General features: G+C 47.3%; 3 protein-coding genes and 1 long non-coding RNA gene across 5 annotated transcripts; 2 read left to right on the forward strand and 2 right to left on the reverse strand.

Annotated features, from left to right (window-relative positions):
- The first annotated feature begins 74 nt into the window (after window positions 1–74).
- On the forward strand, window positions 75–7,873 carry fars2 (phenylalanyl-tRNA synthetase 2, mitochondrial). The gene is made up of 10 exons (XM_037279634.1): window positions 75–209; window positions 781–1,093; window positions 1,305–1,391; window positions 1,455–1,514; window positions 1,570–1,738; window positions 1,852–2,017; window positions 2,081–2,212; window positions 5,309–5,469; window positions 5,861–6,021; window positions 7,637–7,873. Exons 2-10 carry the CDS (start codon window positions 840–842, stop codon window positions 7,773–7,775), a joined length of 1,329 nt encoding a protein of 442 aa, XP_037135529.1. The 5' UTR covers window positions 75–209; window positions 781–839; the 3' UTR covers window positions 7,776–7,873.
- Window positions 7,874–10,458: 2,585 nt separating this feature from the next.
- Window positions 10,459–15,418, reverse strand: nrn1a (neuritin 1a). 2 transcript variants are annotated; one of them, XR_005101311.1, is made up of 4 exons: window positions 15,284–15,418; window positions 13,104–13,251; window positions 11,099–12,394; window positions 10,459–11,059 (listed from the first exon to the last, which is right to left on the reverse strand). XR_005101311.1 is itself a non-coding variant. In XM_037279637.1 (3 exons), exons 1-3 carry the CDS (start codon window positions 15,414–15,416, stop codon window positions 12,157–12,159), a joined length of 519 nt encoding a protein of 172 aa, XP_037135532.1. In that variant the 5' UTR covers window positions 15,417–15,418; the 3' UTR covers window positions 10,459–12,156. The 2 variants fall into 2 exon arrangements, 1 of the variants encoding a protein (XP_037135532.1); XM_037279637.1 differs by having other exon boundaries at window positions 10,459–12,394.
- Window positions 15,419–17,122: 1,704 nt separating this feature from the next.
- LOC119139169 (coagulation factor XIII A chain-like) lies at window positions 17,123–21,016 on the forward strand. Its single transcript, XM_037279617.1, has 16 exons — window positions 17,123–17,261; window positions 17,336–17,621; window positions 17,698–17,946; window positions 18,016–18,134; window positions 18,199–18,306; window positions 18,391–18,565; window positions 18,666–18,804; window positions 18,879–18,982; window positions 19,088–19,176; window positions 19,259–19,412; window positions 19,477–19,589; window positions 19,657–19,822; window positions 19,902–20,056; window positions 20,126–20,262; window positions 20,341–20,446; window positions 20,561–21,016. Exons 1-16 carry the CDS (start codon window positions 17,232–17,234, stop codon window positions 20,627–20,629), a joined length of 2,199 nt encoding a protein of 732 aa, XP_037135512.1. The 5' UTR covers window positions 17,123–17,231; the 3' UTR covers window positions 20,630–21,016.
- Window positions 20,885–23,235, reverse strand: LOC119139181. Its single transcript, XR_005101313.1, has 2 exons — window positions 22,712–23,235; window positions 20,885–21,859 (listed from the first exon to the last, which is right to left on the reverse strand). It is a non-coding gene; the product is annotated as an uncharacterized LOC119139181 (long non-coding RNA).
- Window positions 23,236–23,395: the final 160 nt, after the last annotated feature.

Genomic DNA, 23,395 nt, shown 5'->3' on the forward strand with positions numbered 1-23,395 from the left:
GAGCGCCTGTCTCACTTACACATTCGTGCCGCTGTTTTTTTCTTTTTCTTTTTTTCCTGTCCAATTCAATTCATACTAGGCTTTTATTTGGCTTGGTGTTAGACGCTCTATATGCATAAATTCATCAACGTGTACTTTGAATGACTACTTAAATATACGGGCACGCTAGAAGCCACCAAAAGAGCGTTCATGCCGTACGACTTTTGAAGGTAAGCTACTGATGCAAACGTTACTGTCTTAGAATAAACGTTTGAAGACAAACTTTGTGTTTAACCAACAAGAAATGACGTGAGAGTAATGCGCGTTATTGCAAGACGCCAAACAGCATATATGTCGATCATCATATCGCTTTATTTCACCCTCGATCGCCCTTTGTTATTGATTGGTTTAAGGGCAAAAGAGTTGCAAATCAAGTCATATTAAATAAGAGGGCATAAAAGTATTGTTCAAATAAAACCTCCAACGCACACGCAGTCTGGACACATTTGCAAAATGCATTTTTGTAAAACATATTTAAGTTAATAATAAACTACTTAAGATGGCAAGGTGGTACTGGAGGCAAAATGTCCTTCAGGTGCAGATTTTTGCAACAGAGAGCATTTGCGCTTGCTTGTTGGATGTCGCCTTCGATTGGTTGGTCCTAATTTTTCCCGAGGAAACTTTCTGTCCCTCCATGTTGGCCTTTGTCACAGTCATGTTGAGCAAATGACAGTGCCGACCTTTATGTCTCAGCGATTTTCTGAATGTTCTGCTGACTGCGCTTTGCTTCTCTGCACACAGCCTGCAGGGGTCACTGGATAAGAGTGGATGTCCTTCAGCAGCTCCGGGGACTTGGGGTCATGATCCTTCGCCAGCTGCTGCGCCCCCTGCTTCCCCCTCTGGTCGCGTCACGCCGACGCGCCTGCACGGATGGCCCCGCCCTCAAGCCCACCAGGGACCAGGAGAGTCTGGAAGTGTTGGGCCACGCCTACCCGTGTGACGACTTCACTAACGTAACGCAAAAGATTCTGGCCAAAGTTGGCCGCAACCTCCACAACCAACGGCACCATCCGTTGTGGCTCCTTAAGGAAAGGATCAAAGCTCACTTCTACAGGTGCCACCTCCACACTTAAGGCCTGACCAAGTCATTGTTCAGACAACTTTAGCTGCCAATAGTCACACTCCACGATGATGCGTTGTCATCGTTATTGCACAAAGACGATGTTTAATAACGACAGCAACGGCGGGTTAGCATGTGGCGACCGTTGGTGCTAAAAAAAAAAAGTTCAATTCTGCTTCTTGTGTTTTTTTTTTTTCCTCATCAGCGCTTACACGGGTCGCTCAGGCAACCCGCTGTTCTCAGCCCATGACAACCTGAGCCCCGTGGTCACTGTGGAGCAGAACTTTGACAGGTTATTTGATTGACAGCCGCATGCCCAGCCGCTCTCCCACTGACTTGATTAATTGATTGACAGCTTGCTGATCCCGCCCAAACACCCAAGCAGGAAGCGCGGCGACAACTACTACCTGAACAGGTGAGCCACCCCGCCCCGCCCACAATGTAGCCTCGCAGCTTACCTCTTTTTGCAGGAGCATGATGTTGCGCGCACACACCTCAGCCCACCAGAGGGAGCTAGTGAGCAGCGGCCTGGACGCTTTCCTCTTGGCTGGTGACGTGTACAGACGGGACGAGATCGATGCCAGCCACTATCCCGTCTTCCACCAGATGGAAGGCGTGCGTCTCTTCTCCAACCGGCAGGTAAAAATAAACAGGTCAATAAAAATAAAGTCTGACCATCTGATTTTTCCAATTGCAAATGGATTGAAGGGATGCTACTTCCTTTAATTGTGCGCCGGAACTTTTGTGCACAGCTCTTCTGCAATGTTGCCGACGGCGACCAGCTGAACATGTTTGAGGCGGCAGGGGGACGCAGGACGCCTCACAAACAAGAAATCCACAGTCTGGAGGCCGTCAAGCTGCTGGAGTTCAACCTCAAACAAACACTCAGCCGACTCGTCAGGGCTCTGTTCGGAGAAGGTTACCTCATCTCGCCGGCCGAGAGCTCCCTCCTCCCTCGACTGACTTCATCTTCCTCAGCAGATTTGGAGGTGCGCTGGGTGGACTGTTACTTCCCCTTCACTCATCCCTCCTTTGAGATGGAGGTGCGTTTCCATGGCGACTGGTTGGAAGTACTGGGCTGCGGAGTCATGGAGCAGCAGCTGCTCAACTCTGGTCAGAACACACACATACACACACACACACACACACACAGAGTGAGGCAATGAACTTTGAACTTGACGAGATGTCCCTGTTAGCACGAAGCTTGATGAGCTTGCGCGTTTGAACATTTGGAGAAGTCCTGGAAGTGCTTTTGTGGAGTTTTTCAATCATTGCTTGATTCGTCACCTACCAACCGGTCATGCCACCCTCAAAAGGTCATCACGATGACCTCATTATTGTTAATTATGAGCTGCTGGCCAAACTTCCTTCCTACACACCAGTCAAGCAAATCCACACACTCACCGCCGCGGCGCTCTGCCTTTGACTTCCGCCGTGACACGTGTTCGCCGGCTGGTAAATTCGTCCGGAGAGGCGAGCGGGCCAAAAATAGTTCAAAGACGCCCGCACGTTTATTGGCGCACGCGCACCGCACGAGACAAGCGTGTTAGGAATCGCGCACGACTCCCTTACATCTCCACTGCGGCAGGGTGACTGGTTGCCGTGGTAACGTACCACATTCAACACCCCCTCCCTTACGCTCTCCATCCAATATTTCTGCAGTGTAGGAGACAATAGCGAGGGGAAAAAAGTGAGAGAGCACCCAAGTGACTGCAGTAGAGAGAGCGAGCGAAGGGGGTGGGGTGGGGAGGTTTCAACGGGGGACACCGGTTGGCGTGAGTCTTATTTAATAGTGTGACCGCCATATGTAGCGCCTGAGGCCCAGCGTGTGTAAAAGGGGAGGGGATAAAGGACAAAGGAGAGCAAAGGGGGGGTGAAGAGGAAGTTAGCAAGACGAGGAAGGGGGAGTGATGGATGGCGGAGGAGAAATTAAACATCTTCATTAATTCACTCAGGAGCTGTGAGAAGACAGAGTGCTTTTCCTCCACTTATTTATTCATTACATTCTGTGTGTGTGTGTGTGTATTTAGTATGCGTGTTTTTGAACATAGAATATGAATTTGTGTGCAGGAACCACGTGTGTGTGTGTATTTAGTATTCGTGTTTTTGAACATAGGTTCCTGCACACGCATTGATATTCTAACACGTGTGTGTGTGTGTGTGTGTCCCCTCCCAACAGATGGGACTTGCTAATGGCCACGCCTCCTGGCCAAAATCTGATTTACACCCACTTCCTAGGGGACCCCCATCATGCTGGGGTGCGCATGACGCTGGTCTAATGCGTGCGTGTGCACGCATGTATGTGTGTGGTCAGTAAAATCTGATTAAACTGGTGTTGGTAGCAATTAACAGACTCTCCAAACCGTCGCCGTGGGCCCTCTGGGAATGTGTGTGGTTCAGGTGCTGGCTTTGGGTCTTAATCCCCCTCCTGAATAAATCATGTCCCACCAATGTACCCCCCCCCATTCCACCCCCGCTCATCCTGCTGTCATTAACCCTCTGTTCATTTTTCACGCTGAAATTCTTCCTGTGATGAGTCAGCTTGTTTTGTGAGCAGAGGATGGAGAGGTGGATGGATGGAGGATGAGAGGAAAAATAATGGATGGATGGGAAGAAAGCAAAATTGTCTGTTGTCCACCGACCCACCCCACCCCATGCTTGTAACGAGTCGGTTTGTACTGAACCCTAACCCCGGAGTGATGGACAGTTCTCGTTCATCCCGACATTCCTCCTCCTTCCTCATCCCTCACTCTGTCTGCCTCCCTAACACGCAATGGAGAGAATGACTGGTGGCCAGCCGGTGGACGCCCCCCCCCCCCCAACACACACATGGCCATTCCCAGAGGGCCTGAGGTGACAGCTTGGAGAGGCTGTTAATTGTTCCCGACATGATTTTAATCAGATTTTACCTTCTCGATACACGCATGCAAGGAGCGCATGTGTCAGCATTGTCGGCACCCCAGACATGACTTGGGGGGGGCGAGAGTGGGGGGTGGTTATATAGAAAACGTGGCTACAATATCAACGTAATGTGCACCAACTGCGAAAAATGCAGCCGTGAAGCGGTTGCAATGTGCGCTGGAAAATAGAAATTCATCAGAAGACGGTGGCCAGACATACGGGTGAGCAAATGGAACGCACCTGTTGTGGAAGTTGCCAAGCATTGCCTCGTTGATCTTTTGGCCCTTTTCCAGCTGCTCAAGCAAGGAATTGCTGTGGGGGGGAGGCCATGAATAACACAGACTCACTGTCATTACTGTGAAAAAGAAAATAAGCAGCATATCAGGTAAAAAAAAAAAAAGAATATTGGCAAGAAAAGCGATGAACACTTAGTCCTACTTGGTTACTGTATTTGAGTGCTGGTCGTTACGGTGTCATGCTGAGAGCCCCAAATTTTGGGAGACGATGTCATCTCAGTGTGTGTGCGGATGCACTGCTGGCTCGGTGTGTGTATGTGCACGCGTGTGTGTGTGTGCGCACTTGCGTGCATCCAGGGAGTGTCGAAGGGCAGAGCAAACATTTGTTTGTGCAGCCATCCATCTCAGCAGGCTGTTGTGGTCCATAACAAATAGTGAATCTATTTGTGATTGAGGTAGACTGGCATCCAGGGGGCGCTATTTGTGGAAGGTTGCTTGTCGTGGAAAAATTAGACTTGGAGTGGGTGAGGTAAAGACATCAGCATGTCTTAACGATGAAGACATTGGTGAGCCTTAATGAGCAGCCTGTAGCGTTTGATGTGGCCCAATGGGACGCAGCCGGCGGGCGGAACCAGTGAAAACAATGAGATGATAATCAAGAGCCCACAGCTTGATCAAGATGAAGTTAAACTTACAGTGAGAGACCACCAAGAAGAGAAATCGTGATGTCACGATGCCTGGTATGAAGGCCAAACTTTTGCAGCGTAGGCATTAGTAACCTGAACATCTGCCTCGCAGTCCTGAGGTTCCGGGTTCAAATCCAGGCACGAGGATAAGCGGCCCTGCTGTTTGTGCTTGAAGAGTCAGGCAGCCCAGCTCCCGGTGTTTGCGGCGGACAGATGGCAAGCGCAATCGGAGAGGATTTCCTTCTGCCGCCGCTGCTCTCGCACGTCTTTATCCACTTTGTCGTCCGCGGAGGACGACGTTTAGGCGCCACCTGCACAGGCGGCAAGCGGTGTTTACAATCACGTCTCGTCCCTTTTTGTTGACAGACGTTGTTGTTTGTTGTCAGCTGGCGCGGCCGACAAGGTGGGTTGGGCCTTTGGACTGGGCCTGGAGCGTCTGGCCATGGTCCTGTACAAGATCCCCGACATCCGAATGTTCTGGAGCCAGGACGAACGCTTCCTCAAGCAATTCCGCGTGGACGACATCCATCAGGAGGTCCACTTCCAGGTAGCGCGTCTGCTGATTGCCATTCTTCTCTCCGATTGCAGCCTTACGGAAGACAAAAGTCAGCCCCACCCACTCTGTAGCTCCTTTGGATTCTTCCAAAATATTTTTTTTCACTGGGGTACCGCTCAAGTTGTGCTTTGGCAGTAATTTGGACCAGCGAGTCGCAAAAGTGTGCTAGAAGTAGCGCAAGTGCTTCATGGGCTCCCTCTAGTGGTACGTGAAAGCATTACTGAATGAAACGAGAATATGGACCATGCCTCGTTCTAGAGCTGCCACAAACGAATCTTTTTGGAATCGATTATCCTATCGATTATTCCATCAATTAATCGAGGGACTTCCTATTAGAGGTGATACTTGGCGTTAAAAATTGATGATGTGTGTGTGTTTTGAGGCGCTGAGCAAGTACCCCCCGTTGCACAATGACATCTCCTTCTGGCTTCCCGCGGCGGGCGAGCCTGCATTCCACGCCAACGACTTCTACGAGTTGGTTCGCGCCGTCGCCGGAGACCTTGTGGAGGAGGTGGCGCTGCTCGATGACTTCACGCACCCCAAGTGAGCCCACACACACGCATGCAGTGCAGTGGAAGGAAGGAAGAGGCCATCATGAAAAACAGAGAAATACAGTAGCATAGTAGGCCCACGTGTTCATCCAAAGTGCGCGGTTATACACTTTAAAAATATGAAAAGATGTTAAAAATACATTGTATGTAAATTAACGACAATTGAACTGAAAAAAATCCCCCCTTCCGTCGCAGGAGTTACGGTCCTCCCATTAAGTGAAATATGTGATATAAAAATATTTATTTATATACTTGCACTGGTTACGAATGCAACAAATGATACACAAGTGATGATCATGTCAATTGAGGGAGGAAGGAAACGTCAAGTTTCACGCCAACGCACTCCATCGCAAGTGCAGATTAGCACGCGCTAAGTAGCCATTAGCGACACGTGACACCCTAATGCACCCTCTGGCCGCCATCTTGGATGGCAAGTGCGATCGATGGGGTCACGTTTCACCAGACGGATGCCGTCGCGTCGGCTCTTACAGCTCTTACGCACACACACACACATACGGGAAGGATTAACTTCCTGTTGTGACAGGAAGCCATGAAAGTGAGTGCGCTGTCTCCACAGGTGCTTGAAAGGCTTGTTAAAGGTCAAGCAGCGCTTAAAGAGCAATTAGCGCTCAAAGAACGGCAGCTCCATTAGTCGTGATACACGCACGCCAATCACAGCAGAAAAAAATCCTCCCTATTTGTTTTCTTTTGGATACACTGCAAGACACACTTGCACTGGGATATGTGTGTGTATTGATCTCTATGGCGGGGGTGCACATGTGGATAATGGAGATGTCAATTATTCAACACACACGCAACACATGGACTTCTTCCCTGTACGTGTGTGTGTGCACATGTTGAATAATTAATTGAGTGGCGCTGGCGGGGCGAGCGACTGGCAGGACGAATGAAGAAAGCGGGCGAGCCGACCATCCTGTGGTGTGTTTCACAGGGATGAAAATTTTCCGCGGATCCGCAGATATCCGTGTTTTTTCCGTCTGAAGCACAGGTGTCAAACTCAAGGCCCGGGGGCCAGATACGGCCCGCCACATCATTTTATGTGGCCCGCGAAGACAAATTGTGCATCAAATTTGTGTGTCATTACTAGAATTGCAAATTGTCTTCACTTTTAATATCTTTTTTTTTTTTTTTTTTTTTTTAAATATTTGACCAGTTTTTACTCGTCTGATTTGAAAACGTATGAGGTGCTCATACATTTATTTGGGTTGACAGTCATAATGGACCTCTAAAAGAAGCTATGACTACAATGCAGCCCGCGAAAAAAATTTGTTTGACACCCCCGGTGTAAAGTATCATTTTCGTGAATCGTGTAAATCCGTTGAGAAAATTATTTTTTTTATATATGGGGGGGAGCGGCCGGCCAGCTGGCCGGGCAACGTTAGCCTTCTATATATATATATATATATATATATATTCTATATACTATATATATATATATATTCTATATATATATTCTATATATTCTATATATAGTATATATATATATATATATTCGATATATAATATAATATATATCATCGCCCCCCCAGACCCCTGGCTACTTTTCAGTGTTTTTTCACATTTGCCATTCTCATCCCTGGTTTCAGGAGCGGGAGGCGAAGCTTATGCTTCCGTGTGGTTTACCGCCACATGGAGCGCACCCTAAGCCAACAGGAAGTGAACACGGTTCACCGCCAGATAGAACGCATGGCCGAGACGCAGCTGGGCGTCGAGGGACGCTACTGAATATGCCCGTGGTAAAACGGACCCACTTTTGCTGATTGTTCTTGACGCAGTCAGGCTTAATATGGACAAATAGTTATTAACATGAAAATCATGAAAAAGAAAAAACAGCACAGTCATCTTGTTAATGGAATGGTGTTTTTAAGGGAAGAGCTGCCATTATATGCTCATTTTAGGCTTAATGTTGACTTTACTCAAATACAAATGAAGTTGGGTGGAAAACGTCAACGACTCCACCATGTGGAGGAGGATACCCGTGTTATGTTGGCAACTGGATGCTAATGCTAATTTGTTTGTTTCCATTTGGAAAGCTGTAAAGAGACATTTGTTGGGAGTTCAGGTGTTCCTAATGAAGGTGTCAAAGTTTTCAAATGTTTCCAAATAAAACGTGGTAAAAATTGTTTCTTTTCCTTCAGTCGTATCCATTTCCCATTACCAGGCCAATCCTTGGAGGCCTGAGCTGTTTAGATGCCGTTAGTGGTTACCAGGTATTTGTCGTGCGTGTGTTGCCATGGTAACGTGCCCTCCACATTCCAGGCTGCTGTTGGCACGTCCTGTGAAGATTGTCGCAGAAGGGGGCGGGGCTTGTCGCTGTCGTGACTTCATTTATTCACGTGTGGCATGTTTCAAAACAAGAACCTTCACAAGTGACATCAAGCTAAACTCACTGCGGTCAGTCTGTGCCATGACAGGATGGCGAGGGGCCTTCTGATGGGCCTCCCGAGGTGGGGGTGGCTCTTATTTTTAGTAACGACCCACTTTTTCCTCCAGAGCTACCCTGCTGGAAAACGCTTGATGATAAATAAATAAACAGGAAATATTTCTACATCACCAGCGTGCCTCAAACATCCCAAAACAAAGGCTCTCTTCTTGACTGGTTATTTTAGGGCTGCACCTCAAGAGAATTTCAATGATTGATTAATGTGTCGCTCATTTTTTGGTAGTACGAGATGAACTGGATTGGGGGAGGGGGGAGTCAAGCCCCTAATTGAAAAAGGCACATTATTTCAAATTGACGGTGCCCAAAAGCGCACACGCTATAACGCTATAATTATTTTATTACTAGTTTTACTTTGTTATCATAGTGAATAATAACAGGTGTTTAACACGATTTCACTGATAAACGCAATTTGTCCTGCCTTCACTCCTATCCAGCGCAACTCGAACCATATTGGTGACGTCATAGTCGTACGTAGAGGTTGAGTACGGAGAGGCTTGCAAAAAAAACAAAAAAAACGGAGAAGTCTGCCAAAGTTTCCTACTCACAGAGAGCGTCTCTTGAGTGTTACTGTTAAACAAAACACAAGACTAAACCAAATAAACACCATGTTTTTCAGGGACTTTGGTTTCCATTAGCCTATGGCTAATGCGAGGCTAACAGAACTAAGGCCGTTTTTTAAATGGCGGTCCAACCGACTAACATTCAAGGACAAACACAGATAACGAAACAACACTCACCCGCAAATTTTCTTTTTACTCTGTTCCCCCAAAATCCCTCAAAACGTGGCGTTTTTACTTCTTCTGCTCTTTTATTTGTTCAATTTGCGTTATCTGCATACGTGCACCACACTGCCCCTAAGAGGCCAAGGCGCACATAGCAGGACGACGACACTGCAGCAAGGCGTCTGCTTTAGTGTCTATTATTTTTTCCCTTCTGCTTTCATTCTTTTTTTTTCCATTGGCGTTTGCTGACTTTTTGTTGTTGTTGTTTTTTAAGAATAAAACATTTTGTACTTGCTTTTCAAATCAATCGATTCATCTCATGCAGTTTCTCTGCACGTTAATTTGTTCATTGTCAAAAAGAAAAGTGTGATTATCCTTGTAGTATGAATGCGATTATGAGTGGAGCGGGCGCCTGCAGGGTGTGGTCGTGAGTGGGTTGAGGCTAGTAGAAATCTCGCGGGATTTCCTTCATGAATATTGAATGAGCGGCTTTCTTCCTGCAGGCCTTAATTGCGTCTTCAATTATTCAGCAGTCTCGCTTCCAGGAATTAGTCGGCGCCCACCGAGACGCTCCCTTGCAGTCCTCAAAGTCATTAAAAAAAATAAAACCAAACAATTTGTTTGCTTTTTTTGCGTGGGGGGGCGATCGATTCTGATTTCGATAGAGCATGATTGCGCATATAGTTACGTGACCACATTAATAAGTAAAACATCTAATGTGTCGCCAATGCAAATGTAACATTTCTTTTATGATGCGTGCGCACACACTATTAATCAGGAACGTGCACACAAAGTGAGCGTCGTGAAATATTGAAAGTGTTGAAATTAAATTAACCAATGAACACAAAAATGAAGATAAAAAAATACATATAACAAATATGTAGGCTCTCTAAATCCTGTTGTACAATCGTTCCATTTTGGTTGAGAAAAATCATTTCGTTGGCGTTTCCCTTTTCATTGGAAGTATTTTTTGCATGAGGCCATTTCATGAAAGCGGTTGTTAAATAATATTAATAATAAAATAGGGCAGCACAGTTGGGGGCAGCACAGGTTTGTCTGGATTTTCAAGCTCCCAGCACGCTCGCGACCCGTCAGACAAATAAGGACTCTTGACGTTCGACCAGCTGAGGCCTCACCTTCATCCTCCTCCTCTTCATCTTCAGCCACACGGAATGAGCATTGGCGTCAGCTCGTTAATAAGAAATGCGCGTCTTACAGCAAAAAAAGAGTGATGTCACAAACATCCTTTCAAACAGTATTGTTTTATTTTGCACTAAATCCATTTTCTGATATTTCTATGTTCATTAAAAGTGGAATAAAGTTTCTATATGATAAATCTTTTTCTTAGGAATATTTTACATCATAAATTCTTGAAAATTCTTTTGATGATTTTTGGAATGATTTGTAGAAGTTTCGAACAAACAAACAGAAACAAACGGAGACATAAACATGAAGTTATTATTATTCAATCAATTATTACTTGTTATTTATTGGAATACAACAGTCTTGAATTATTAATGAATGGTTATTGATTGGTCGGTAGGAGCTACACTGGCCGTGATGTCGTGGTGGTATTGCTCTTTTGCTTTGTTTTTCTATTTTTTGCCGTAATCACAAACACAACAACGTTAACGCTAAACTTTCTACTCACGTACAAAAAAACAAACAACTTGTGAAACATTTCAGGAAACCAGCACAAAAATCAACTTCAGTTCTCCTTAAGTCTTTGCTAAATGTTAGCTAACCTGAAAGCATGCGCCCCTGGCGCTCAACACTGAAACGTTAAAGCGCTAAAATGTGACAATGGAAATCATTGAAACACTTAAATGCTAAAATGTTAGAACCTTAAAAGACTAAAACATTAAAACGCTAAAACATTCAACGTTCAAATGCTAAAATGTTACAACGTAAAATGTTAGATGGCAAAAAGTCAAAACACTAAAATGTCCAAATTAAAATGCAAACAATACAAACCTAAAATGTTAAAATTTCCAACATCAAATAGCTAAAATGTTAAAAACTAAAATGTCAAAAGACTAATACATTAAATCGCTAAAATTTAACACGTAGCTTTTACACTACAATGCCAAATGTTATCAGCTGATGTACAACAAAGGCCGACCAAAAGTCACACGTTTTCACCCTAAGGTCAATACTTAGCTCCATCTTATCACCGTGAGCCGCTCAAATCATCAACAAAGTGTTTAAGCCTGACTTGGCTGCATTTGGAAAACATTTCTCAATCAAGAGTTTCATTGAAGCAACTCAACTCTGGTTAGCATCAGCTCGCGTTAGCGCAAAGCCTTCGATTCACAGCGCTACGCTAGATGGCGTGTAGCGCTAAGCCGACATTTGTGCTCATGTCCTAAAAAGGGGTGCGGAAGTGACATCATGCAAGTCAAAGACACTCACTTCCTGTCTGCGCCTTAAACAAACTTTGGCTGTGGTGGGACTCAACAAATGTCCCCTTTCTCTTTTTGATGACGCCATTCGGATCATTTATCATTCCCGACTCCACAGTCGAAAGATATGCTACTCCCTGAAACCTGAAATGTGCATTTTAACACGATGTGGGCCAGTATACTATGGAGTCTAGGAAAGGATTCCCAACACAGCCAAAGAGGTTGGGAAAAAAAGCTAGCTCGCAAGTTAGCAAGCTAGCCGTTAAGCCTTGCAAGCCATATTGCTGGGGACCAATTTGGTGTGCTGCGCGTGTTCAAGTTGCGTCCGCCCGACGTCCACGCGAGCGCCAAAATCCCTTTAGCGTGTCATCCACATATCCTCAAAGGTTTGGTCAGAGTGGCATCAAAGCGTCATGGTGGGCTTGTGACGGGACGAAGTGCCTGGAAGGCAAAATCGAGGGACAACACAAGCCTGTGCGTTCCCGGTGGGTTGTTGCTGTTGTTTTCTTTTGTTTATTGGGGGATGAGGGGGGTCTTTCTTAAAGGGCCAGCAGCCAGGTGAGCAGGCCGGGCAGTGCCGCCAGGAACGCCCCCCCCAGGCCACTGGCCATGCCCCACCTTGGGGCGGCGCCATTTCCCCCACTGCAAAGTTCAAACAAACTCCCGCGAAAATCCAGACTGCGAGATTCCTTCTTGAGTTTCTCCCAAAGGTCGTTAGCGCCTTCCTGGCAGTCGGACAGCGCCGTGCTGGCGCAAGAATGGAAGTCGTCCCAGTAGCTGGCGGGAAACAACAACAACAAACGTTACACATTTCGTTGTGAGATTCAAGTTGGAATCTAACAACAAAAGTCGTATTTCCATAAACGGGGAGAAAAAAATTCTTGTCTGGCTATTATTTTCTTCTAATGAGGGCTGTACCTCCGCCCACTGGCCACCATGTGATCAATGAGGCGTGCAAGGACACATCCATAATGTGCCTTTTGACCCGTGTTCACGCTACCAATTAGCGTGTGTGTGGCGAGGAGGCGTGTTGACCGGCCCCACCTGCCACGCCCCCTCCCTGCTGTGATAAAGCTGTCGCTCAATGAAATCAGTGCGTGTGTGTGCGTGCACCATCTGGAGTGGGCGTGTTGCCCTCATGAAAGTGTGTTTAAGTGTGGCGGAGGACACAAAACTCCGCCGTCACGCATGTCTTGGACAAACATTTAGCTTTTGAAGCCCCGGGGGGCGGAGTTAATCTCCAAGGCCAATTAGCCACGTTGCTGAACGACGTCAAGCATCCCGTTTACAAAGGTCAAGCAAAACAGTTTTTTTTTTTTTTCTGACGGATGTCACGGACCGCATTTGAAACGACGGGGTGATTTTCAACCAATTTTGCTATGCTTCATTGATTCATGGAACGCTATTGGCCAAATAACGTGATGACTAAAAGAAGTGGCGTGTTTGCTGTCACTAAAGATGGCGTGGGTGCGTGCGTGCGTCATACGTGCAGATCTTGTGTAGGTTCTGCTGGTCATCGAGGTCGGCGGGGTAGTTGGCCATGTTGTCTCCCAGCTGCAGCAAACAGTCCGAAAAGCCTTTGAAGACAGCGTCACAGTGGGCGGAGCTTACCAGCACCGACTGCAGCAGCCACACTGAGCCAAAGCACAAGCAGCGCACCACGGTTAAACCGCGCGGGGCCCACAATCCAATTCATCATCGCAGCAAAATGCGAGGCGACGCATCACATAAATGACACGTCACACGAGCCAAGACGGCGGCGCCTCTCCAACACCTGGCAGACGCTTCGAAACACTACTCACGCCTCAACTAATGACGTCATCGTCTGGCCATCGCACCGTGCACGACTTCTTTCGGGGTCCTGTTCATCCGAACGTTCACACGCATTTTGCATAGTGTAGATATTTTTTTTCCTGCTGTCACTAACGAGACTAACTGCCAAACTCAAAGACATGGATGGTCTATTTATTTTAATGGTCATCTGTAAATCTCTGCTTTGGACTATGGCTGACGTGCAGCGTGCGACGGTGGCGGCGAGGGCAAGCGCTCCCTGGACGAGGTCACCCACGCGTACACACACTTGCCACAGCTCAGCACATTTCACGCAAGTTGAATTTGGCAAACATGATGAGCGAGGATGGCTTGGGAATTGGGACCCTTTTCACCCTTTGGCGGCTTTTGATTCTTGTCATTTTAAACCGATTTCATGACGTCATGGTATTTAGATGCTGGCTGACTTCATCCATTCATCTCGACTGAAATATTCGATTGATGAAGACAAGGACTGTTAAGCTGAAGCAACTGGCAAAAATGAAAAGGCTTCTTTATGAGTCACGCAATTGGGAAATTAGCTATTTCGAACGCAAATCGGAAGACGTGGGGTTTTTCCCTCTCATTGAATGAATACATGAATGAGAAACAGGTGACGTCACATTACAGTTACCTTTCTACATTGAAATACAATCCTTCACATAAACTAATATTTCATGTTCATACCATTTTTTTCCATTTAACAAAAAAAAACATTTTTTTCTTCCATTAACACGACAAACGTCATAAATGCCCACACACGATTTTATCCACTCTGAATTGATCATTGCTTTTCTTTCGCTTTTTCTTTTGCTTATTTTGCGTGCAGGTCTTGCAAGTCTTCATTCGTTCCTATACCTGTCACGCGCACACGCACGCACACACTCGCACTTTCCTGCAGTGCAGAAAAGCAGCGTGCTGAATGCGTTCGACACACCCACCACACACACACGCGCACACGCACACACGTACACGCGCACACACGCGCCGAAGAAAAAGGACGTGTTTTCCCACTCACAAATGCAGTAATAATAATAATAATAATAATAATTTGCTGTCTTTATACAATACAAAAAGAATAATGTTAATAATAATGAGACAAGAATAGCTATAGAAAGACGGGGGAGTGCGCGCGATCACGAGCTTTATAGAAAAAAGCGTTCACACGCACGCGCAGACCACACACTTATGCAATAATCAAAGCAAGAACATTCGCAAGATGTGGGGAGAAAATTATAATGAATGCTGCAGTCCAAATATTAGACGGAGCCTGCTCTGCCCGTGCACCCGCGCTCTGCAGGAAGGCGCGTGCACGGCTACAAATGACATCATCATTATTCTGTCTATTTTTTCATCATTCCTTTTTTTTTTTTTTTTTAGGCAGAACAACAAAACGTGAGCATTCAATTTTTCGCGACTATTCTTCATTTTGGGACAACTGGGCGCGGCCTCGGCGCTGAGCGCAAAATCGAACAAGCAAACACACCCGCGTAAAAGGCCACTTTGGTACAAATAAAGAAGGAAGAGGAAGAAAAAGAGGAGGAGGAGAAGGAGAAAGATGGGAAGGGGGTGGGGATCCCCCTTGTCACACTCACACACTCACGTTAACACACATTCACTCACACACTGTAGTGCTCACGTGCCACAAATGAAATCGAATCATGACATGAATTATAATGAAAAAAAAATCTCTTTCGTCAGGGAAAATCACAATTAAATGGACTCGTGCACTTTCCGCCACAAGTCACGTGTGACTACAAGGTGACCATCTTAAAACTAATCGCAAAGATAACAACCGTCGCTTAATATTAATCATAAAGACGATGAGGCTCACAAAAATGTCGTTTCGCAACTCACCAAAGTGAAGCGCCAGCACGAGCAGCAGGCTTCCCGCCATCCTCGGTGGACGCGCACGCACGCACGCACGCATCCACGAACGAACTGACGCCGCAGAGGAGGCGCGCATTCCCGCAAAGTCACACGCACGCATGCACGCACGCACACGCTCCTCCTCCTCCGTGGCGGGAAAAGAGAGAGAGAGAAAGGGGGGAACTCCTCCTCCTCATCATCATCCTCGTCATTGGAGAGTCTCCATTCCATTCACTTTTTTCTTTCTTTGCAACATGTCGTCACGTGGCGCTGAAAAAAGGCCTTCATTTGAACATGACGTGATTGGGGGGTGCGTCATTTCAATTCGCCGCATTTCCATCATGCGTCATGTCACGATTATTATTCTCTTTATGATGATTATTGTTACACAACAAAAATAATATCAAACAGAATATAAAAAAATGTATTCGGGGAAATGAACTGGACTTTTTTCAAACAATCTTCTTTCATCGTAGATATTTTGCCTCTTTCCACCCCTTCAAATTGTACATTTTTCTTTACTACTTTTTTCCACTTTTGTGTTAGCTGAAGAATGAAAATTCAATCAAATCCAAATTTTTCAAATGAGGAAGTGTAATGGGTCATTATTATTTTTAGGGTTATGCCACTGACCACATTTTATTGTCTCAGCAGCTAAAATATTTTTAAATTGTACATCGACATATGACATTAAAAATGACTTTCAAACATCCCACACACACATATATCCGATCCATGGCATATGATTATTATAGACATACAACTATGAAGCCTTCCAGGGCCTGTGCCTCTGTTCACCTCGAAGGGGGTGTATAGCGCCCTCTGGTGGCGCTAAAGTAAGACGCATAAGCTGAAGTGAAGCATCCTGATAAAATCTCATAGTTTGGCTTCTGGCATGTTTTGTTGTTGTTCGTGAGGCCTGTTCATTCATATCAATAATTTTTTCACTACAAACTCCCGATGTTCATGTGATTCTGGAAGAATTTTCTGGAAGGATGGTCCATGTTTGTGGTGACCTGCCTGCGGGTCGTCATGGACCTCACTTTGTGACCTCTGCTTGACATCTTCGTGACACTCAGCTTCATCAGGTGTTGTTGTGCTGACTGAGCATCCAAAAGGCTTTTCTGCTTTTTCTTTTTGTCTGTTCATGGTGACCTTCCACTTCCTTCCTCAACTTTCTTCAGTCAAGATTTTCACTTCTAGTTCAAGGCAAGTTTTTCCTCTATTTGACATCTTCATCATGGTGAAAAATAATATTTCTTTACAATTACTGCTAATGTCAGTAGTTTTTTGCCAAAATGTGCCCTGAAGTCACATCTGAACTTTGTGGCTCTTCTGCAAATGGTTGGGGTACTCACTTGAGCTCAGCCACAACGTATGAGCTCAGTGGCCTTGTGGTATGAGTGTCCGCTCTGAGACTGGGAGGTCGTGGGTTCGATACCCGGCTGAGTCATACCAAAAGACTATAAAATGGAACCCGATGCCTCCCTGCTTCACACTCAGCATTAAGGGTTGGATTGGGGATGTTGTGAGGAGCTGCGCCCCACAGTCATTATTAGCAATGTATAGCTTCTACTGTGGAAGCTCGTCTGAGGACGACCTAACTAACAACATGCTACGTTTGCAGAGTCCACATTCCGAAGAACCCGGACCGGCAGAACAGCGAGGCAGACACGCTACCCACTTGTGCACCATGCCACCCCGGGCCAACGTGCTTCTTGGACCGTCTGACAAAACAGGAAGTTGCTCACTTGAACATGTCACACTGACCTCCGCGCGGGACGCTCAAGGTCACAGGAAGTGAGACTATTTGGAAAGAAGGAAGTCACTAGGCTTTTTAAAGGAGCTTCAAGATGCTGTTGTCACAACCGGACTTTTGAGCTGGTGTCTGTTTTTGCTCAGCTTGTCTTCCATCTTCTTTGCTTCTTCGGCCAGTATGAATACGAGGGGGCGCTACAACGAGGCGGTGAGTATGAGGCCCGTGCTTCAAAAGCAATTCTAACTTAGCACGCAGAAAGAAAAACCAAAATGTCCCCGCAGCCGTCCACCAACAACCTGGGGAACAATGGAGATGATTTCCCCGTATTCGAACCTTTTAATGAGGACCAAGTGGAATTTGACGACGAGCTGGACCCGCGAGGGCGGGGAGGGGCGCTGAGTGTGGAGGACGTCAACATGTGCAAGGAGATCAACATGCCCAAGCATCGAACCCAAGCTTATGACACCCAGCACCTGGTGATCCGCCGGGGACAGGAGTTCCTCCTGCACATCACTTTTTCTCGACCGGTCACGCCCAGGGACCAGTTCCAGCTGGAGTTCCTGATCGGTGCGTTTCCATGTCGACCGCTTCAATTTGTTGAAGGGTAAGACGTGAGACCCATCGTGAGTTCCTCTGTCTTCAGGTTCCAAGCCCTCCATCCCTCGGCGCACCCTGGAGAGGGTGACGTTCGGCACGCGGCGGCGGGGTCGCTGGCCAGGTCGCATCGTGGACTCCCAGGGCTCGTGGCTGCTGTTGGGAATCACCCCACAAGCCGACACCATCGTGGGGAAGTTCCGAATGTATGTCACCATCGTGTCCAGAAGAGGCTTGCAGCGCACCAAGAGGAACCCGGCCACCGACTGTTACATCCTCTTCAACTGCTGGAATAGCGGTGGGTTAGCTAGTTGCTAGCTGCCTTCCTCCTTCTTGGACGCTTGACCTCGTCTTTGTCCGCCCGCAGAGGATTCCGTGTATTATCCGGACGAGCAAGGACGGCTGGAGTACGTTCTCAACGACACCGGCGCCATCTACATGGGTTCCAAGGACACTTTGCTCAGTCGCGACTGGGTCTATGGACAGGTGCGTTAGTAAATTGGCTAATATGCTCATAAGCTAACTAACAACATTTGGCATGTCTTTGCAGTTTGAACGGGGCATCTTGGATGCGTGCATTTACATCCTGGACGCCTGCCGCATGCCCATCCGTAACCGTGGCGACGCCATCAGAATGGTCCGGTTGGGTTCTGCTTTGGTGAGCTCCGACATGTCTTCACATGGCTTCTCGCCTTGTGTGGCTTAACCTATTGAGGTGTGTGTTTGACCTTCCCTATGGCAGATTAACTCTCAGGATGAAAACGGCGTCGTGATGGGCAACTGGAGTGAGAACTTTTCTGGAGGCACAGCGCCCACCCTGTGGACGGGCAGCGTGAATATCCTGTTGCAGTACGCCAACACGGGGAGTCCCGTGCGCTACGGCCAGTGCTGGGTTTTCGCCGGAGTCTTCAACACATGTAAGAGCAACTGCCAGAGGGAGACCCTCCTTGATGCTCCCTCCATCTGTCGCCACGGTAACGCCCACTGTGGCAATGACAATAATGGCTCCTTTTGCAGTCCTGCGCTGCCTGGGCATCCCGGCCAGAATCATCTCCAACTTCAACTCGGCCCACGACAACAACGGCAACCTGAAAGTCGAGCTGATCTTCAAGGCCGATGGATCGGCGGACGAGCGCAACACGCAGGACTCCATCTGGTACCACGTGGCGACAGCGAGAGGCAACCATTTTACTCCCGAACTGACTGAAAAAACGGGCAATGTCTGTGCAGGAACTACCATTGCTGGAACGAGGTCTACATGAAGCGGCCCGACTTGCCCCCCCGACTGAGCGGCTGGCAGGTGGTGGACGCCACCCCCCAAGAGACCAGCGACGGTAGGTTGGCGGTGGTGATGTCATGTGACCCGCTGGATTTTTGCGACAACACGGTACTCGTTTCAAAGTGGAAGCTGAAGACCTGAGTCTCCCTTGTGACATCAGGTCTCTACCGCTGTGGCCCCGCCTCTGTGATCGCCATCAAGGAGGGTATTGTGGCCCACTCCTACGATGGACCCTTCGTTTTTGCTGAGGTCAGCCGTCAAGTCCGGCCGCAGCGCTTCTGGTGTCTTTGGGTGGTTGACGTCAGCGTGTTGCCCCCCCCCTCCCTTGCAGGTGAACAGCGACGTCGTCTACTTGACCCACGACAAAAACAGCAACGTCATTTCCACCTACGTGGACAAGAGGCTGGTGGGAACAGGACTCTTCACCAAGCACATCTTGGTGGACGCCCCCGACGACGTCACGGCCACGTACAAGTACCCCGAAGGTGACGACCCCTGATTCCGGCCCAGCCGGCCTCATGGGCTTTGCTCAAGCACGTGCATGTGTAGGGAGTCCTGATGAGAAGAAGGCCATGGTAACTGCCCAGGGCTTCGGTTTGCAGCGAGACGACGTTCCACCAGACACCGATTCTCTACTCAAATGCACGCTCTCCGTCGAAAAGGTCTTCGTGCCTTGCGCAAATGTGTGTCTTGAGGTGAGCTCCCCTATAACATGTCTTCCTCCGTCAGGCGGAGCTGGGCAAGGACGTGGACCTAGTGGTGGAGATCCAGAACAACAGCGACACGGTCCAAATGGCCAAAGCCCTGGTGACGTCCAGCGTCATCTTCTACACGGGCGTGCTGTCCAATCGTTTCAAAGATGAGCTCGTCGAGGTCACCGTGCCACCCAACATGAGTGAGTCTGACTAACGTGGACTGTGCCTCGTGGATGAAGGTACGTTTCGATACGCTAAAGCTGACTCGCTTCCGTCCAGCCGAGCGCGTGGTGTTGAAGATCAAGGCTCAGGATTACCTGAAGAACCTGGGCTTCCAGCGCTTCCTGGCCTTCACACTGGTGGGTCGCGAGGACACCATGTACCTGAACGTGTTGAAGGTGGTCTACCTCCAGGGCCCCAAACTCCAGCTGGAGGTAACGCACGACGTCACGGCAAGGTGAGACAGGACTGCAAGTTGATGGCGGTGTGGCGTCGCCCCGCAGGTGAGCGGAGTCCAAGCGGTTGGACAGGACATGTTTGTCACCGTCTCCTTCGTCAACACCTTCAACTTCCCTCTCTACAACGTCACCTTGGGCATGGAGGGCCCCCGAGTCATGCCCAATAGGAAACGTTTCTACAAGTACGCGCATCTGCTCCCGTGCTGCCCGCTTCGCTCTTCATGTATGTTTATGTGTGCGTGTGTTTGTGTGTGTTTCAGCATCATCCAACCTCAAGGTTCCTTCAACTGGAAGGAGTCCTTCATCCCGAAAGTAAGCGGAATGCGCACCCTGGTGGCCGTCATGTCCTGCGGCAATCTGTGTGAGGTAAAGAAAAGCCCAATGATATTCTTCTTTTAGTTGCTTTCGTTTTTTTTTCTTCTACTTGATACAAAAAAGCTTTGTTGTTTTATAGCCTATTTTCCTTTTTTTTTATTGCAGATTTGGGGAAAGATTAATTTCACAGTTGAAGAGAAGCTTGACGATGAACATGCGCCCACCTCATTTTGAGATAGACACAAACGACAGGTCCCACGCTGGCTTCTCCCGCACGCTTTTTGCAATCGCCAATAATCGGAATGATATTGGAAAAATTGTGACAGTAAATCTGTTCTTTAATCAAAGTTGCAACATGATGACAAAAACTAGTCTGACAAAATTTTGACTGCAGTTGAGTACAACCGAACATTTTCACTAAGAATTCAAAAGATTATATCCTAAGAAGTTGATTTTTTTTTTGTGTTGACAAAACTAGCCTTTTTTCAATTCGGTCCTTATCGCCTCGAGAAAACCTGGACGAAAAATGCCTCCACAAACCAAGTGATTGTTTCTCTCTTCAACCAATTTCTGCTCTAATGCATTTCTTGCTCATCTAACAATAAAGCAAAGTCAAAAGCATCATCATGAACTTGTTCTTTTGAGAGTACTGCTTTTGTTCAGTCAAGATTCGCATCTCACTTTTGAACAAAACTCTTTGGATTGCGTGGACGTCCATTTGACACTCTTCTTACATAAACCACACAAACACAAAAAGACAAGCTATGCAGTTCACATAGCGGCTATGTGACCACATATTGCAGGTCCTATTCTTACCACTAGGGGTCACGATAGTCATTTCTTCGCCAATGTTTGCGTGTTTATGGAAGTTTGTGATTTTTTTAATCGAATTAAAGTATTACAGCGTTAACTGACAATTGTTAATGTAAGCTCTATTATTTAGACTAAAGTTACTTATTCTCATTATGCTCATCGTCGAAGAGTAAAAAGTGATGTGGTCGTTTTGGATCGCGACAAAACGCCCCCTAGCGGCTGCACGTGTCACTACACGCAGCTGGCGTCATCCCAAGTAGTGATAGGTAATCTTTGTCCCGCTCCTGACAAGCGGAACGGAGCAAAGGTTCCAGCTGACGGACAGCTGGGGTAAAAGTGAAGACACACACGCTTGTGCATGGCGAACTGTTGCTTTTAGAACAGTACCAGAGTTGAGGGGCCGGCTGGCAGGCAAACAAGTGTTCATTGCAAATCATCCGTCACCTTTTGGAAACCGGTTTTGCAGGCCCTCCCCGCATCTGCAGCCGGTGGCGCGCGCTCAAGCTCGTCATCCCGACACTGCCAACAGGGGTCGCTGTCATCTGATCTCCCCGCTCCAATGGAAGCCGAGCAATTGGAGCAGGGGAGGAGGGCCGTGTCTTTCATTTTCACCTCTTTTGCAACCAGGCTACAATAGTTTCAACCCTTGTACTGCGCAAACACGCCACATACATGAAAAAAAATAAGAATACTTAAACTAATATAAGGCATTTTCAAACAAAAAAACTGGCAAACCCGTTTTAAAAACAAAGATGAATGAAGAAAAGGGTCAAAAAGATTTTTTTTTTTAAATCCTAAACAAAGGGTGCCTAAGTCCGGTCCTCAAGAGCCCCTATCCAGCCTCTTTTAGAGGATTCAAATCAGGATCATTATGAGGCTTTTTGCAAAGCTTGTTGATGAGCTGATCATTTGAATCAGGTGCGTTGCTGGGGAGGGTAGCAAGAGGATGTCAGGAGCTCCCTCCTAGAGCTACTTGCGCATTTCCAGGCAGCGCTTCAACTGCATCACTTTTTCACCCTCAAAAAGACAGAGCCCTCCAACTTCAAGGTGGCCGGGGGAGCCATTTCCAACAGCCCCGAACTCCTCCTGGCTGGGGTGCGAATGGATGAGTCCAGGCCGTTGCGGCCGATGCTTGGCTCCTCGGCAACATCTCCATGGCGACCGGCCAATAAATAACATCACACACTTTGTGGTGCTCGAGACGCACGCCACTCCTTCCACGACTTCACCTTGTTGTTCCAGGGGCCTCATGAGGGTGGGAGTGCGGTAGGAAATTGGGGCTCCCCCACTCCACATCATCAAACTTTAAACAATTTGTTTGTGGTCTTATCATTATTTGCTACTTTACAAAAAAATTGTGGGATACACTGAGGTCACTAAAGAGGTGATAACCACTGATCGCAGCACTGCAAAATGGCTGACTCACTATATCAGGCAACGATATCATTGGTAGGGAGTGATTTGGAACATAGCCTTAAACAAACTTTGACAAGTTCCACCTACCTCCATCTTTGTCGCCATTGTCAGTAGAAGCCTGGCGGGTCCTGGAGGCCTTGAGGGAAGGCAGGAGAGAGCACATTTAAATTTAGCACACAGATACTTGGATTGCAAAACATGCATACTGCAGTTTATCCCAGAGCGCTGCCCCAGTGGCCAAACTGGGAAGTACACCTTCCATGATACTACGACCACTTAATTCTCTTTCAAATTAGGCCACGAACACACGTAAGGATTTTTCCATTCTTCGAAGATTGTTTTTTTTTGTATTGGAGTCCTGACTTGAAGATTAAAAGTGAGATCATATTCATATTCTTAGAAGACATAAGCCATTTGTCGTCCTTGGTCGGAAAGGAAGGGGAACGGCCTGATTGTCTTTGTGTGTAGATCGGGTCTCAGTCAAGATTAGAACACATTATATGACACAATTGAGTCATTTAAGAAGTGAGAAGAAGTTATGGGACACACTAACATCCATCCATCCATCCATTATCTGTACCGCTTGTCCCCACAGGGGTCGCGGGCGTGCTGGAGCCTATCCCAGCAGTCGTCGGGTAGTAGGCGGGGGACACCCTGAACTGGTTGCCAGCCAATCGCAGGGCACACAGAGACGAACAACCATTCGCATTCGCACTCAGACCTAGGGACAATTTGGAGTGCTCAATCGGCCTACCAAGCATGTTTTTGGGA

Source organism: Syngnathus acus, chromosome 20 (assembly GCF_901709675.1).
Source record: "Syngnathus acus chromosome 20, fSynAcu1.2, whole genome shotgun sequence".
Classification (NCBI taxonomy): Eukaryota; Metazoa; Chordata; class Actinopteri; order Syngnathiformes; family Syngnathidae; genus Syngnathus; species Syngnathus acus.

Excerpts from the sequence above, each read along its gene's own strand:
- fars2 (XM_037279634.1), top strand. The coding sequence starts at position 840 with ATGATCCTTCGCCAGCTGCTGCGCCCCCTGCTTCCCCCTCTGGTCGCG. Across the intron at positions 1,515-1,569 it reads GACAACTACTACCTGAACAG|GAGCATGATGTTGCGCGCAC; the intron begins GTGAGCCACCCC and ends CTCTTTTTGCAG. Across the intron at positions 1,739-1,851 it reads GTCTCTTCTCCAACCGGCAG|CTCTTCTGCAATGTTGCCGA; the intron begins GTAAAAATAAAC and ends TTTTGTGCACAG.
- nrn1a (XM_037279637.1), bottom strand. The coding sequence starts at position 15,416 with ATGCGTGCGTGTGACTTTGCGGGAATGCGCGCCTCCTCTGCGGCGTCA. Across the intron at positions 13,252-15,283 it reads CGTGCTGGCGCTTCACTTTG|TGTGGCTGCTGCAGTCGGTG; the intron begins GTGAGTTGCGAA and ends GCTTTGGCTCAG. Across the intron at positions 12,395-13,103 it reads AACCTACACAAGATCTGCAC|CTACTGGGACGACTTCCATT; the intron begins GTATGACGCACG and ends GTTTCCCGCCAG.
- LOC119139169 (XM_037279617.1), top strand. The coding sequence starts at position 17,232 with ATGAATACGAGGGGGCGCTACAACGAGGCG. Across the intron at positions 18,983-19,087 it reads CCCCCAAGAGACCAGCGACG|GTCTCTACCGCTGTGGCCCC; the intron begins GTAGGTTGGCGG and ends TTGTGACATCAG. Across the intron at positions 19,413-19,476 it reads CACGTACAAGTACCCCGAAG|GGAGTCCTGATGAGAAGAAG; the intron begins GTGACGACCCCT and ends GTGCATGTGTAG.